This window comes from Solanum stenotomum, chromosome 6, assembly GCF_019186545.1.
Source record: "Solanum stenotomum isolate F172 chromosome 6, ASM1918654v1, whole genome shotgun sequence".
NCBI lineage: Eukaryota > Viridiplantae > Streptophyta > Magnoliopsida > Solanales > Solanaceae > Solanum > Solanum stenotomum.
The window spans coordinates 51642198-51658395 of record NC_064287.1 but is presented as its reverse complement, the minus strand read 5'-3'; the positions used below and the strand labels follow the sequence as shown (position 1 = coordinate 51658395).

The 16198-nt window shown below is 33.7% G+C and overlaps 3 protein-coding genes across 3 annotated transcripts; all 3 read left to right on the top strand.

The window, feature by feature from the left end:
• Window positions 1–771: 771 nt before the first annotated feature.
• On the top strand, window positions 772–1518 carry LOC125868872 (LEAF RUST 10 DISEASE-RESISTANCE LOCUS RECEPTOR-LIKE PROTEIN KINASE-like 1.1). Its single transcript, XM_049549440.1, has one exon. The coding sequence runs from the start codon at window positions 772–774 to the stop codon at window positions 1516–1518; it is 747 nt and encodes a 248-aa protein (XP_049405397.1).
• A 77-nt stretch (window positions 1519–1595) lies between these two features.
• LOC125868871 (rust resistance kinase Lr10-like) lies at window positions 1596–3340 on the top strand. Its single transcript, XM_049549438.1, has 2 exons — window positions 1596–1866; window positions 2235–3340. Exons 1-2 carry the CDS (start codon window positions 1596–1598, stop codon window positions 3338–3340), a joined length of 1377 nt encoding a protein of 458 aa, XP_049405395.1.
• Window positions 3341–6037: 2697 nt separating this feature from the next.
• Window positions 6038–13793, top strand: LOC125867651 (3-isopropylmalate dehydrogenase, chloroplastic-like). The gene is made up of 11 exons (XM_049548209.1): window positions 6038–6291; window positions 8194–8323; window positions 8446–8557; window positions 10822–10897; window positions 11014–11102; window positions 11643–11729; window positions 12449–12565; window positions 12672–12779; window positions 12882–12935; window positions 13066–13218; window positions 13454–13793. The coding sequence occupies exons 1-11, from the start codon at window positions 6072–6074 to the stop codon at window positions 13526–13528; spliced, it is 1221 nt and encodes a 406-aa protein (XP_049404166.1). The 5' UTR covers window positions 6038–6071; the 3' UTR covers window positions 13529–13793.
• The last annotated feature ends 2405 nt before the right edge of the window (window positions 13794–16198 follow it).

Below are 16198 nucleotides of genomic sequence, written 5' to 3'. Positions count from 1 at the left end.
AAAAAAAAAAAAAAAAAAACAAAGATATTGGTGATCTCAAATTTTTTCTTGGTATGGAGTTCAGCAGATGAAATAGAAGGGATTACTTGAAAACATAACTGTTAGGTGTAGTTGTGTAATTGTACATTTAGTTAGTTATGAGTGAACAGTTAGCTGAATATATAAGAAATGTATAAATAGCATGTACTGTAAACATTTCATTTTCTGAAGCTTCTGGAATATATCATCATATCTTCTTTCTCTACTCTTGTGTTGATCATTGATGAATTGTTATAGTCATTGTATATGAATTCTATCAAGAAGTTGCTGTTTGTTTGCAGACTTAAGAAGTCGGGTCTTTCCACTGGCCTGGTGTCAATGGCTAGAAAAGCCATTATAAGAATTTTCTTTTGCTCAATAAGTCTCAACCTTCTTATACGTTTGGTTCCACTTAGTGTTTCTTTTAGTCAAATTTTACAAATAAACTAAAGACTATTAATAGTTACTGTGTTTAGAAGTTATCGATCGAACTTGATCTTAGAATTACAATTCACAAACCTTCTTGTCTTACCTCTTCTTGCAGTATAGATTCAAAATGATGAGAAGTCAAGAAGTCAAGTCTTTCTTCACTTTTTCTTTTCCCTAATAAATTTGACCCTTTTCATACGTTTGTACTGTTGCACAGTTTTCTTAAGACTAGTAATGGAGAAAGGGTTCAAGTCTTATAAGATACAGACTTCTAGAGTCACGATTCGCAAAAGCTGTCCTACTCTTAGTGCAGATAGATTCAATATGGCTTTGGCTTCTTCTTTTATTTGTTTCCTTCTATCTCTTCTTCTGATGTTAGTTCAGGCAAAGGGAAGAAATGATTCGACGTGTCCAAAGTCCTTTTCATGTGGAAATTTTACTGACCTTACATTTCCATACTCTCTTTCCACACAACCTGACTGTGGAATAATGCTCTTATCTGGTTGTGATGCTGAAACATATCCAAGAATCAAAATGCTTCCTGAAGGAGGTTGGTACTATGCTTTAGAGATGCATAATTCATCAGTTTGGCTTGGGGACACGAAGCTTCAAACAATGTTGACGCAACACAAGTGCCAAACTTTCAACAAAAATTTCTCCCTTCCAAACTCTCCTTTTATGTTTTTCCAAATGGTTAATATTAATAACTTCTTCAAATGCATCAGTACCAGTAATAATGCCCGTAACACTACGCAGAAGATGAACGGTCATTTTGTGGGTTATAATATGTACAGTGGCTGTGAAGACTTTAGCATATACTACAAGCCTTCCCAAAATGATGATGAATACATAGGAGCAGACAATCTTCCTACCAACTGTTCACTTATCAGATTGCCGGTTCACTCGTTTCATGGTGATTTGTTCAACGTGTTAGGTCCTGAAATTCTTGTAGAATGGAAACTGTCTGATGAATGTACCGAATGTCATTATGGTGGAGGTCAATGCCGGACTGATAACACCAACCAATTTTCTTGTCACAAAGGTAGACATTTCCGTATATGTACTAGTTAATTTTCAAGGTCAAGTTAACATTATCCACTGTTTTAGATAGTTTTCTTTTTCTTCCCAAAATTGAGGTAGGGGCAGGGATGGAGCCATGTGGGAACAAAATTGGGGTTAGGGGAAGGAGGCGGAGCCATGTGGGAGCAAACTTATCTCTGTTCCATATTAAATCTTTTTCTCCTTCTATCATTATCAGACTTTTTCGCTTAATCGGAGATAAGTTTTATAATCTGAAACTCACAAGTGTTGGTGTTGCAGATGTTATCACAAGTATTGATGTTGCAACTGTTAGCACTCTAACAGCAGGAACATCAAAAAGGGGTTACCTTCGGATAATCTGGTTCATGGTGGCCACAGGTATTGGTGTTGCAGATGGTCTCATTTATCCGTTCCTATTAGTACTACTCCTGTAGTTTCTTGTTTCTAGATTTCTGTTACTATATGTCAGTTCTGGTACTTCGATTGTCATATTTTTTGTTGTAGTTATTGTTGAGAATGTTTGGTCATGCTTTCTATAGTATTTTGGTGTGGTTTCTTCATTTTTGTTATTTCCTTTCCCAACTGTTTTTTTTTTCTCGTGCTGAGAACAGTCTCTCTACATCTTAGGTAGGGGTAAGGTCTGTGTACACCTACCATCCCCTGACCCTACTTTGTGGGTTACACCGGCTATTATGTTGTTGTTGTTGTAGTCTCTGATGGGGCATGCCTTCATTTTTTTCCCACAGGTGCAAGTTTGTTTACTATTGGACTGTTAGTTTTACTCTTCTGCTTCAGAAAAAAGATTTTGTGGTACAAATACATCAGGTTTTGGGAATCTAATGCTGAGGATCACCAAAAAGTTGAAGAATTCTTAAAGAACTATGGTGCATACGCTCCGAACAGATACAGTTATACAGACATCAAAAGAATCACCGGTCGTTTCAGTAGCAAACTAGGCCAAGGAGGATTTGGTAATGTGTACAGAGGAAGTTTGAGTAATGGGAGTGAAGTGGCAGTAAAGGTCCTGAATGAACTAAAAGGCAGTGGTGAAGATTTCGTTAACGAGGTGGCAAGTATTAGCAGAACTTCACATGTTAACATTGTGAGCCTCGTGGGATTTTGTTTTGAGGGTCACAAAAGAGCTCTTGTATATGAGTTCATGCCAAATGGATCTCTTGAAAAGTTTATCTATGAGGAAAGATCCGACAGTGTTCGCCAATTAGGTTGGCCAATATTACACAAAATCACACTAGGCATTGCTCGAGGATTGGAGTACTTACACCGTGGTTGTAACACTCGGATTTTGCATTTTGATATAAAGCCTCATAATATCCTACTTGATGAAGATTTTTGTCCTAAGATCTCTGACTTTGGTCTAGCCAAAATGTGCATGAAACAAGAGAGCATTGTGTCAATGTTAGGTCCACGAGGGACTATCGGTTATATTGCTCCAGAAATTGTTTGTAGAAACTTGGGAGGTGTCTCTCACAAGTCTGATGTCTATAGCTATGGAATGATGGTCCTAGAGATGGTTGGAGGAAGAAAAAATGTTGATGAAGGAGTTGATCGCACAAGTGAAATCTATTTTCCACATTGGCTTTATCAACGAGTTGAACTAGACGAAGAGCTTCAACTAATCGGGATAATGAATGAAGAGGAGAATGAATGTGCAAGAAAGATGGTGATAGCGAGTTTATGGTGCATACAGACTGATCCCTCAAATCGACCATCGATGAGCAAGGTTGTTGAGATGTTAGAAGGGAAACTAGACTCTTTGCAAATGCCTCCCAAGCCTTATTTATTTTCTCCCTCAAGATCAGAGGTAGATTCATCAGTAGTAGAACTGGCCTAGCCTTTATTTGCTAATATGTAAGTTATCATTTGTGTAGTCTCACTTTGTTATGGTAGGTTTTAGTATCCATTTTTGGTATTTTTATAGTAGTTTTGTTGATATTCTAAGTAACATCAGATGTGCACAAGAATAGACTTAATTATCACGATAATGAAGGAAAATATGTTAAGAATCTAAGTTGGTACTGAAAAAAATGCAGTCTCAAACTTCAATTGCCACAACATGTCATTGCATTTTATGTCAAACTTCAATGTACTAAGCTTCTGCTATATTCAGGTCCAGGAAAAGTTGAAGCACATTAGGTTTGTATTCCGCATTCCACAACCATGACATGGTCCAAGCCAATAGCATTTATCGTTTGCTTTGGCCCAACAGGCCTCACAGATTTGTCTCTTGGGCTACACCATCATTAAGTGCAAAAGCGCAGTTACCATGAAACTTGTGTTAACTCATAAAATGACCTAACTTCATAAATATTTTTTATACGATCAGCATATAACATTAAAACTCGTGAAAAAAATTTCAAATTTCCCTTCTTTTTTCCTTCCTTATTTCTCTCTTTACCACATTAGACTTTTGATGGACATCCACTAAATACTCTTATACCAAAACCTAATTTTTAGCAAAAATATTATCATTTTTTCACCTATAAAAACCATCCTTGTCCCTATCATTCTCATATTATCTTTTTCTTCCCTCTTTTTAACTTTTCTCATAGAAAAATAGGAAAGCATAGAGGGAATTAAAAGAAATAATGGCTATTAACAAAAATATTACTAGCATCTTTTTAATTGCCATTGTTACTATCTTTATTTCAAGCAAACTTGCATGGGCACATGAGGAAATACCCCACCCCCACCCCCAACCTGACCCCCACCACCCCCACCCCCAACCTTGTCCACCTCACCCTGACGTCCACCCCGACGCTCAGCCCCACCCCCACCCCCAAGGTCCTGAGGGGCCAGTATTTGAATTTTCAGGAAGAAGATTTAAAATGGAACAAGGACATGAACAATGTTATGTAAGTTGTTATAAAGGTATTTTTGGTGGTGAAGGAAGTCCATTATATGCTGAACAAGAATGCTATGACATGTGCCATAACCATGGTAAATTTGTATTCCCAACTTTTAGTCCTCCTCCTCCTCAACCATAAGTTTAATTTCGATTACAACGTATCGAGAACAAGCTAGCTGCACTCGCTCAATCAATCTGTAATTCCAATTTTATTTGGGCCATGTGTTATTATTTGAGGAGTCAAAGAGGTTATTCTTTGATTGCGCTTTTATATATGGAGGCACATGTTTTTTTTTTTTAATTATTTCATGTCATATCAATTTATAACCAACAAGATCTCTTTGATATGTAATTTATGTTGGTGATCATTTGTAATGTTAACATTTCAATGAAATACATTTCACTTGGCATGAATGTGATGAACTTACTGATTTGTGTTACACTTTTATGTGGATACATTATTCTAAAAGAAAATAATTAAATTAGAACAACACATGCAAAACTTGTGAAGGATATAACAGGACATACATATAGAATAAAGATAGTATCAATAATATAACAAGATAGGTAGAATAAAGATATGTTCATCGTGCATAACTTGTGAACATGGAAAAATTATTAGTCAATTTGGCAAGAGTTGTAAATAATTTAAAAAGGTAAACATAATGAAAATTGTACTAAAATTATGCCCCACCAAGTATAATTTGTGAAGTGTATCGGAGCTAGTTTGACACAAATTACTTTGAACGAAAACAAAAGTAACACGATATTGGCCCAAATGTTCACTAATTTAATGACATATCCAAGTTATTGTTGTATTTTAAGAGTTCTGAAATTTTACGTTGAGATCATTGGTTTCATATCAAATTTATGCGATATTTTTTTAATTTTAAAAGCTAAACGATTTTTTCTTTAATCATGATTTTTTTTATATTCTTATTTTTTATATTCTTATTTTTTATATTCTTATAATTAAGAATGTTAATTATTATAATTTATAGTACTTTTTACATAGTAAATTTTATTTCAAAAAAAGTTTAAGCTTTCATATTCAAATACACGTTCAAAATTGAAAGTTTGACTCTAACAAGTATCACAAAACTGAGATAAAAAGAGTAATTAATCTTGATAAAAATAAAAAACCCAACACAAATGGTACTACTAGTTTATAGTTTAATTACGTGTCTTTCCTTTAGTTTTTGAAATCATCCAAAATACATGCGGGGTCAAAAATTAAGTGCAATTTATTTCAGATACATCATATATTCAAGCGTGATTCATATGTACTATCCGATATACACTAACTTTCTCACTTCTCTTTCTATGTATCTGTATTTCAAAATGTATCTAGTATCAAAAGATACATGTTGACTCTCTCCCTCTCTCACTCGTCTCTCTCTATATAAATGTATTTCAGAATGTATCTTGTATCAAAGATACATGTATCTAGTATCTCTGATACATGTATTCGACTTGAAATCTAGTATGAAATTATAAATTAGTATCTAATTATTTTAAATAGTAAAAATATTTGTGTAATTAGATAGTATTAATTGACCACTATTGACTAATTTGTGTATACAACTTAAATAGTCTAACCTCTAAACAAATAGGGCCTTTATTAAGGATGGACCCATTGGGCCTAAACCCGTTTAATGAACCGATTTGATTCGATAATTCCCCAAATTCAGTTTGCTTCAGTTCACATTCTTCATCAATGGCGGCTTCTTCTTCTTCTTTACAATTCACTGCAACACCTTTTAACCAATTTCATTCAAAACAAGTACCCAAACACGCCACTAAATGGGGTACTATTCGCTGTTCCACTGCTTCACCCAGCAAAAGCTACAACATTACTCTTCTTCCCGGCGATGGTATTGGCCCTGAAGTCATTTCTGTTGCCAAAAATGCCCTCCAACTTGTCGCCTCCATCGAAGGTAATATATTTTTTTCTATATATATAAAAAAGATTGTTTCTTTGATTCTAATGTGTTGTTGAATATGTGCATTTTATGGGGTTGATTTCTCAAATAATTTTTATCTCAGAAAGTCAATCGTGGTCTTGATTCCATTGTTTTTCAACAAAGAAAGCGACTTTTTGAGATAATAACCATTGGTCGAGTGACCATATGAGAAGTCAACTCCATTTTATCTTGAAACGAGTTTAATTTTTATAGTGACTTGCATCAGCAATGTTTAAACGATCAGGAGTTATGGTAAATTGCTTGACAAAGAAAGTGACTTTTTGAGATAATAATTATTGGTTGCGTGACCGTATGAGAAGTCAACTCCATTTTATCTTGAAGCGAGTTTAATTTTTATGGTGACTAGCATAAACAATGTTTAAACGATCAGAAGTTATGGTAAATCGCTTGACAAAGAAAGTGACTTTTTGAGATAATAACTATTGGTTGCGTGACCATATGAGAAGTAAACTCCATTTTATCTTGAAGCGAGTTTAATGTAGCATAAACAATGTTTACACGATCAGGATTTATGGTAAATCGCTTGACAAAGAAAGTGATTTTCTGTGATAATAACTATTAATTGTGTGACCATATGAGAAGTTAACTCCATTTTATCTTGAAGTAAGTTTAATTTTTATGGTGACTAGCATAAACAATGTTTACACGATCAGAAGTTATGGTAAATCGCTTGACAAAGAAAGTGATTTTCTGCGATAATAACTATTAGTTGAGTGACCATCTGATAAATCAACTCCATTTTATCTTGAAATGGGTTTAATTTTTATGCTGATGGTGTAACAATGTTTACACAATCATGAGTTATGGTAAACCTATTGATAATAATTAATTAGTAATTTGGTAAATATTAAGAAGTAACCTGCTATTATAGGTTACTCCCTTTGTTTCAATTTGTTTGTATTGTTTTGACTTTGCACTAAGTTTATGAAAGTAAAAGACGGTTTTTGAATATTGTGGTCTTAAACTAAAGATATGTAGAATGTACCAAAATATTCTTTAATCTTGTGATCGTAAATGTGCCATGTCGAAAGTTAGAAGTAAAGAGTTAGAGGAAAGGAAAAAGACATTCTTTTTTAAATGGACTAAAATGAAATTGAAACGGTGGGAGTGTAATTTACTGTCTGTCTGTGTATATAGCTAAATTGTTTTGGAAAATGTTAAGAAATGGATGTCTTAAACTGTTTTTGGGATGAGAGTGACCCATATGTGGTTACTGTCATCTTGATTTGAATTTGTTATGGCACTATTATTCTTTTGGAGTTAAATATTTTATTTATTTTAAGTAGGATTTTAAGAATATTCTTTTAACTAGTATAAAACATGTAACTTGATGTCCAAGTTCATACTGTTTAGCTTGGTGGCGTAGCCAAGAATTTTAACTACGGAATTCAAAAGATTTGAACTTGTGGCCTGAGGCAATTTTTGAACTACCTTGGCATTACAGTGAAAACTTCCTGGGATTCAGAGTTAATATATATGGGAAAGAAATTGTTTTTGTCCTATTTGCACAGTATGATTTTCCAAAGAAGGAGAAAAAATGGAATATCCTTCCTTGGGTATGGCTCTGCCACCTTTTAGCACCCAAGCTGGCCCACACACTGTTGGTGTCATTCATACTGGAAGTTAGATTTGTTGACCCTGGTTTACGGTTCCAATTTATTTTTTTTGGGGCAAAGGGAGTAATTTTTATGTGGTGATTTTCACTCTCCATTTGAATTTTTTGGGTTAAGTATTCCGTTTGAGAATTGGTAATTATATTAATAAAAAGCACCAAGAAGGTACAACAAAAATATTTGCAAATAAAAGCAAAAGTATGTCCAATGGCTAAGGATATAACTCTTAGAAACGAAACAGGATTTGAAGTTGCATTCGAAGAGATGCCTATGGGAGGGGCTGCATTGGATGCTGTAGGAGTACCATTGCCTGCTGAGACTCTTAATTCTGCAAAGAAATCTGATGCTACTCTTCTTGGAGCAATTGGAGGGTAATTACATGATGGGATCTTCTTCAGACATTTTGTTATATTTCATATGGTTTTTTTTTTTTTAACTGAATCTCATATTTCTTGTTTCTTGTGCTGGATTGTTCTTGCACCTAAATTTAAAGATATAAATGGGACAAAAATGAAAAACATTTGAAGCCCGAGACTGGATTGCTTCAACTTCGAGAAGGCTTGCAGGTCTTTGCTAACTTGAGACCAGCCACTGTTTTACCACAGGTAATTTTTGTTTTCAGATGCTTAAGATTGTACAAATCACGAAAAGAAAACGATGTCATATCATTTTGTTTTTGACTTTCAAGTTACAAGTTTTGTCATATGAAAATTGCAACTGATGATCTCAAAGATTGCATAAAAAGGGAAATTGTCTAATTTAATTCTGGATTTAGAATTCTTTTGACACACCTATTTGGGTTTTAAAATAAAGTTTTTGCATGAGCTAATGAGTAATGAGATATATGGACTCATGTAATCAGAAAATGAGTAGAAAGGTTCACATTGAGGGCATGTACACCCCCCTACACCTTTTGACACGAGTAACCTCCTACAGCACAAATTAACCGCTGGTACTCCTTCAGCAAGCTAACATGATTTCTGAAAAAAGAATAGTACCACCACTTTTTTATATATGTTAATTAAAAAGTTAAAGTATTGTAGGATTTGTGTGAGTAGAGGGTTCTAGTGGTAATGGGTATGAGCAGTCTAGTGGGTGTGGAAGCAAGTTAATGAATTTTGTTGTTGGAAGATGTGTTTTAAAATGCGGAGGCACAAGATAGGCGTGTGATGTATAATGTGGAAGGGAGTAAGTGGGTGAGCGCTAAGGAAGAAGCATAAGCCCAATAATTCTTAAAGGGGAGGGAGCCCAACAAATGTTTGGACATTAAAAAAATGATTAAAAGATAAAAATCTGTAGAAAATGTTTTTAAAATTTCATAAAATTCTTTAGAAGAATATGCACAACATTAATTTGCTACCTGCGCATAATAATTTGTAGAATTTTAAGTTCTTTTTTTGTTTGTTTGTAGAATTGTAAGTTACCTAAATGCTAATTATAGAATAACATATTAGTTATGATCAAATACTTAAAACAAAGATTAAAACTGAAGTATTTGACGTGTATTGGGTGGACGATTCAAAACATGGAAGTATTTTACTAGGCATCCATGAAGCATATCAAGTTGACAACACAAGGGTAAAGTAAACTGTGCATGTTAATGCCCCTCTTATCCAAGCGCATCCTATACGACTTTAGACCTCAATGGTTGCCTCAGGCGCTTAGAGGTTGTCTCGGCTTAAGATGAGTCCTGGTGAGTTTCAACATTTCCTTATAACATTGGTTGTGAGTGGGGTACAACAAACCTAAGAGTTATTCTTTTAAGCTAGTAAGTGGTGCATGAATGTGGTGAAAGGGCAATAGTTTCATGGCCCATGCGAGTCAGCGAGTAAGTGCTATAGGGTTTGGAGCATAATAGAGCTGGCAGGATTGGTTTGTCATTGAGTGGTACAGAGAGAGAGAGAGAGAGAGAGAGCACAATGTAGTAGAGAGCTTTTTTTTCTTTTTACTTTTTGGGGGAGTGGACGTTCAAAAGTACTTAGAATTGGACTGATAAATAGGGCCAAATGGGTGTTTTCCCTAGTACAGTATGTTGCCAATTGTCCCAGTGCACTTCTCTTAATCGTTAAAGTTGGTCCAATATTAAACTGCCTCTACACCCTCTACCTCTCTCTTCTTTTTACTCCTACTTTTAACTTGTGTTACAAGGATCAGTTATGTTGTTCAAAGAAAAAAAAAATTAAAAATATGAGAAAGATTAGTGGTATGTTTCCAACCGTTGTACGGTGCTTTGTCGCATAATCAGCAGAAATACAGTGTATACCCATTTAAAAGCTGGTGACTTGTCAATAGTGGATATATCCTTTGTAATATGATCAACCAGAGAGGAGGAAAGTATCATATGTGAGGATTTCATGATGACATCCAGAAGTCTTGTCCTGTACGACTGTCTGTCTCTCTCTCTTTGTCCAGCATCCTCCCTCATTCCTTCTTCACCTCAAAACTTTTTTCTTTTGGTTAGTTTGTTTTAAAAGTATTCGGATCAAATGTTTTAGTTGACACCATTATGAGCTACACATGGCAAAATATGCTAGAAGTAGATTGTCTATTAATATGTATTGGATACTTGTAAGCTGTGCGTTCATGAGTTCTACTTTCTTTCATCCTTCACTAATATTTATCTTTTCTTTTGATCTGCATGTGTTCTTGAAGACATGAGCCTTTTTTGTTACTGTTACAACCTGCAAGCATCTGTGACCTCTGCAGTTTTGTAAATTTAATCTCGCTTCTGCAAAACCATCATTCACTATCATTTATTACCAAACAGGAAACATACTCTTCATGACTTGTCTTTCAAATCATTGCACGCATAAGTTATATTCTGAGTTTCTGCGGGTTCCCACGTATTCATATTCCTCACTTAATGCAGTTAGTAGATGCTTCAACTTTGAAGAAAGAAGTTGCTGAAGGTGTAGACCTAATGGTTGTTAGGGAACTTACAGGAGGTTAGTTTGGAATTGTTACGGTCAATAATATTCAAATCAACTTCCATCATCTTTAAGTTTTTTCTTGACTTTTCTTTTTCAAGATGGCTTACTGTTTTTCTCCTCATGTTAATTAGGTATTTATTTTGGCAAACCAAGAGGATTCAGCACTAATGAAAATGGTCAGGAAATAGGTTTCAACACTGAAGTGTATGCAGCATATGAGGTAATTTGCTTAAAAAATTGCTTCCTGTTGTGCTTGCTAAATATGACAAACTTTCTATTTTGTTATCCAGTAAAAGGAACCCCTCCCACCCCACCCACCTTCTTCTTCTTTTTTTGATCTTTTGCATGACAGCTTCAAGTGAATGTCTTGAGATCACATTGGAGAATTTGATGAAGTTTTCTGTTTCTTTCTTGTTTTGATTGGAAGAGTAGTTCAGTTGTGTCATTTCTGTTTGCTTGGCTTGAAGCTTATATGTTGGTTGATTTAACTGCTAGTGATAACATGTGCAGTTTCTGAAAACTATCTCTGGACAGACATCCATTTAGTAATTTATTATCTTAGAACTATTGTCAAGCGTCATTTTGTATTAGCTTTGCTTATCTAACTTAATTCTTTCGTTGTCATTCAATCACTGTTGAAATTCGCAAGGAGTAATAATGTCTTACTGTTACGAAAAATAGGACAGATTGAGATCAAACTTTTTACCTGAAATTTGTTCCAACCTTTACATTAGTAGTATTCAGCTTAATTTCTTTTCAGATTGACAGAATTGCTCGTATTGCATTTGAAACTGCAAGGAAGCGTAGAGGAAAACTATGTAGCGTGGATAAAGCAAATGTTTTGGAGGTAAAAGCTAATTTTCTCTCCCCGTTCCTCAACCCTTCCTTTCTTCTCCTCAGTATCTGCCTTCAACTTTCTTGTCTAATTCTGTTTCTTTTATAAAACAAGTAAATCTATTAATAGTTGCACCAACATGGTGCCAGAATAGTCTTCACTACATATATGATTTCTCTTTAACCTTCTGGAAATTAAAAATCTAGTCAACTACCCAACTATCTATACAAAGAAGTATCTATTCTATATACCAGAAGTAGACTAGAATTAGAAAGGAGCTCGTGATTCTCCTAGAATATCCTTCAACTGGTTCATGTAATCTTTCTTTGCAAATCATCCAGCAAAAGCCGTAGTGGAGTCATTCTCATGCTACTCTTCTTCAATCATCAATCTTCAACAATCTCACGCTTGCCAAGGTTGTCTGCTGCTGAATTTGTTAATGGGAAATACAACACAAATAAGGGAAAAACATAAACCCACAATTTGTAACTCACGTGCAAGTGTAAGATCAAGTAATCAACAAAATCTACTCTACTTTAAGCAAGTTTCTTGTTTATCCCTTCAGCAGTTGCACTTTAAAAGAATTGTACTATAGACTGAATTTTTCTTTGTTTACTCTAATTTTCCGCTACTTAAAACTGCAACTGGGAGACCATAAAGATAGCATTGAGATTGAGTTCATTAAGGGTAATTTCTTGTTCTATAGTTCATGATTTTGAGATATTTGCCAGGCCTCTATGCTTTGGAGGAAGATAGTTACAGCGTTAGCCTCAGAGTATCCTGATGTAGAGCTCTCTCACATGTATGTTGATAATGCAGCTATGCAACTTGTTCGCAACCCAAAACAGGTTTCATTTACCTTTGGTTTTACAATTTTTTGTTTCTCAAGTCTGGTCTTAGCACATGATGACACACTTGTCCATGGAGTTGATCCTCGAAACAATCATAATGCAGTTTGATACAATTGTGACAAACAACATATTTGGTGACATCCTGTCCGATGAAGCATCAATGATTACAGGGAGTATCGGGATGCTTCCATCAGCCAGTCTTGGTGCAGCGGTATTTCCCGATTATCGCATTTCTTTGGAAATATTGGTTCTTTTTCTTCCTGACGACAAATTCTTTAATCTCCTCTTACTTTTGGACACACGTTGTCTTTAGGGACCTGGATTGTTTGAACCTATACATGGTTCTGCTCCTGATATTGCTGGGCAGGTTGGCTCTAGTATTTCTTTCTTTCTCTTTTTCTCTTCCCCCTTCTCCTTTAAGTACGGACGATCCCCCAACCTCCCACCTGGAAATTTGCATATGTTCATATGCTTAAACACTAACTTTAAACATGCAGGATAAAGCAAACCCTTTGGCAACAATGCTCAGTGCTGCTATGCTTCTGAAGTATGGCCTAGGTGAGGAGAAGGCTGCTCAGAGAATTGAAGCAGCTGTTTTAGACACCTTAAATCGAGGATTCCGTACTGGTGACATTCACTCAGCAGGACATGTGAGTTTTATCTTATATTAGACAACTCTATTACAAAATTGCCAATATATTTCTCCTTGGGATTTAGCTGATCTCTAATTCTCTTGCAGTCGAACGACATTTGGCCATGCGGCCAACAAACGAGAAAAATTAGATTATTTTAGACCTCTATGCATAGTTTGAATCAATTTGAATGCTGAAATTATTTAGAAGCTAACATTATCACATATACAACTGCTGAATCTCTTGTTTTCAGAAATTGGTCGGATGCAAGGAAATGGGTGAAGAAGTGCTCAAGTCTATCGACAGCAAAACTCCTGCTGCTGTTTAATTTTTTTAAGAGGAGGCTTCCTTGAGACCTCAACAAATGATCTTTTTGGCAGATGCATTTGCAGTCAGTACAATTTTTGCCATTTATGCAACTGTTTGAAGGATTCAAAATTGCTGAGTGTTGTATCGTAAGCCTAAACGTCTCTATTCTTTTCTCTGATGTTCTTGAGACATTATCCTGTTGTAACATGAAGTGAACCTTGGAGCAACAGTAAAGTTGTCTTCACGAGTTCAAGTTGTGGAATCAGCTGGTAATGCTTGCATTAGGGTAGACTGTCTACACTACTTTCCCTTGGACCCTATGTGAACACGAGGTGTTTTATGCACCGGGCTGTCCTTTTTATTCTGTTGTAACATGGAAGGCAATGAAAATAAGTTTTTTTTTTACCTTGGGAAACTGGAATGGAACAATTGTTGACCAATATTGTTGCTGTGGTTGCTATATTTTCTATCTTTGGCCAAATTTCCTATAAAAATCATTTCTGTAACTTCACTCAAAGGATTTAACTTGAGTGCGATAATATTTTTGGAGAGTCCGAGCAATATAGGATTGACTTCAAGTCCTTTTCATTCCTCTCTTTACATCTCAACCAAACATACAAGTTCAGTATCTTTGAGATTTTATATTTTATACCAAGTTGACACATTAACTTAACTTATTATAGTTAAGTGAATATTAAGATGATATATACACTCCTATTAATTAATCATGGTTGATAATGAAGGTGCATATAAAAGATATAATATGTATTTTTTTTGTCTGATGACTAGGAGAATCACCAAATGTTGTGATGAGATAGATAATATCCTTTCACTTTTAATCAGAAGTTTCGAATTCAAATTTTGAACATATAAAATTTTTGTTAGGAAATACTTTTTCTTTTAGTATGTTGTATGACATTTGAATTAATCGTTTCAATATTGATATCAAACATCGAGTGAGAAACTAAAAAAAGCTAGGAGAGAATTTTGCCCTTATTGATAGGTGAGAAGACAATGGAAGAATTGATTCCTTCCATAGTCTAAAAAAGAGGAATATATATATATATATATATAGACATTATATATAACATAATCTCAATAATAACTATATAAAAATCATAAAAATACTTTTTTTTTTGCTTTGATAGTGATAGATATAATTAAAAAAATAGGATATATTTTAAACATAATTGAATGAAACAAGGAAAACACAAAAATAAGAGGAAAAAGAAAACAACTACTATGTCCAAATTCATACAAATTGTGACCAAATAAAGCACTTTTGGTTCAAAGTCATTGATTTTTTTTTTTCAAAAAAATTTACATATTAGTCTTTATATATTTAATTTTTGTACATTTCAATCCTCAATTAATTGATATGTATATTTGATCCAGTAGGAAATAAGATAATATTAGATGAACTATTNGACACATTAACTTAACTTATTATAGTTAAGTGAATATTAAGATGATATATACACTCCTATTAATTAATCATGATTAATAATAAAGGTTCATATAAAAGATATAATATGTATTTTTTTCTGTCTGATGACTAGGAGAATCACCAAATGTTGTGACGAGATAGATAATATCCTTTTACTTTTAATCAAAAGTTTCGAATTCAAATTTTGAACATATAAAAAATTTGTTAGGAAATACTTTTTCTTTTAGTATGTCGTATGACATTTGAATTAATCGTTTCAATATTGATATCAAACATCGAGTGAGAAACCAAAAAAAGCTAGGAGAGAATTTTGCCCTTATTGATAGGTGAGAAGACAATGGAGAATTGATTCCTTCCATAGTTTAAAAAAGAGGAATATATATATATATAGACATTATATATAACATAATCTCAATCATAACTATATAAAAATCATAAAAATACTTTTTTTTTGCTTTGATAGCGATAGATATAATTAAAAAAATAGGATATATTTTAAGCATAATTGAATGAAACAAGGAAAACACAAAAATAAGAGGAAAAAGAAAACGACAACTATGTCCAAATTCATACAAATTGTGATTAAACATCTTAAAGCACTTTTGGTTCAAAGTCGTTGATTTTTTTTTTCAAAAAAATTTACATATTAGTCTTTATATATTTAATTTTGTACATTTCAATCCTCAATTAATTGATATGTATATTTGATCCAGTAGGAAATAAGATAATATTAGATGAACTATTTTATTGGCTTCATTAGATTGCTTTGACTCCTTCCTAATTAGCAGAATTGTTCACGTCAAAATAAAAAGTCGATTCAAACCTATTTTTTAAAAAATATACATATTAGTCTTTATATATTTAATTTTTGTACATTTCAATCCTCACTTTTTTTTGCAGGATAATGATATCAATATACCTTTTGAAACACAAATGATCATTTTTCTAAGCAATTAAAAATACATTGACGATTCTACTAAATGTTAATTAAAATAAGCAATATGCAAAATTAAAATGCTAGTAAAAGAAACAAACACCAGTGAGGTAAAATTCTTTTTCATTTTAATAGAAGGAATTAAATGAATATCATACTTAATTAAAAGTAAGCAACTATAAAATAAAAAAAGTGATATAAGGGGTATGATTCTCACATGGTAGTAATCTAACTAAAGATTTTGATTTCAGTAGGAATAACTACGATCATAATAATGGTAGTAAAGTAAGCATGAATGTCAACGCTTA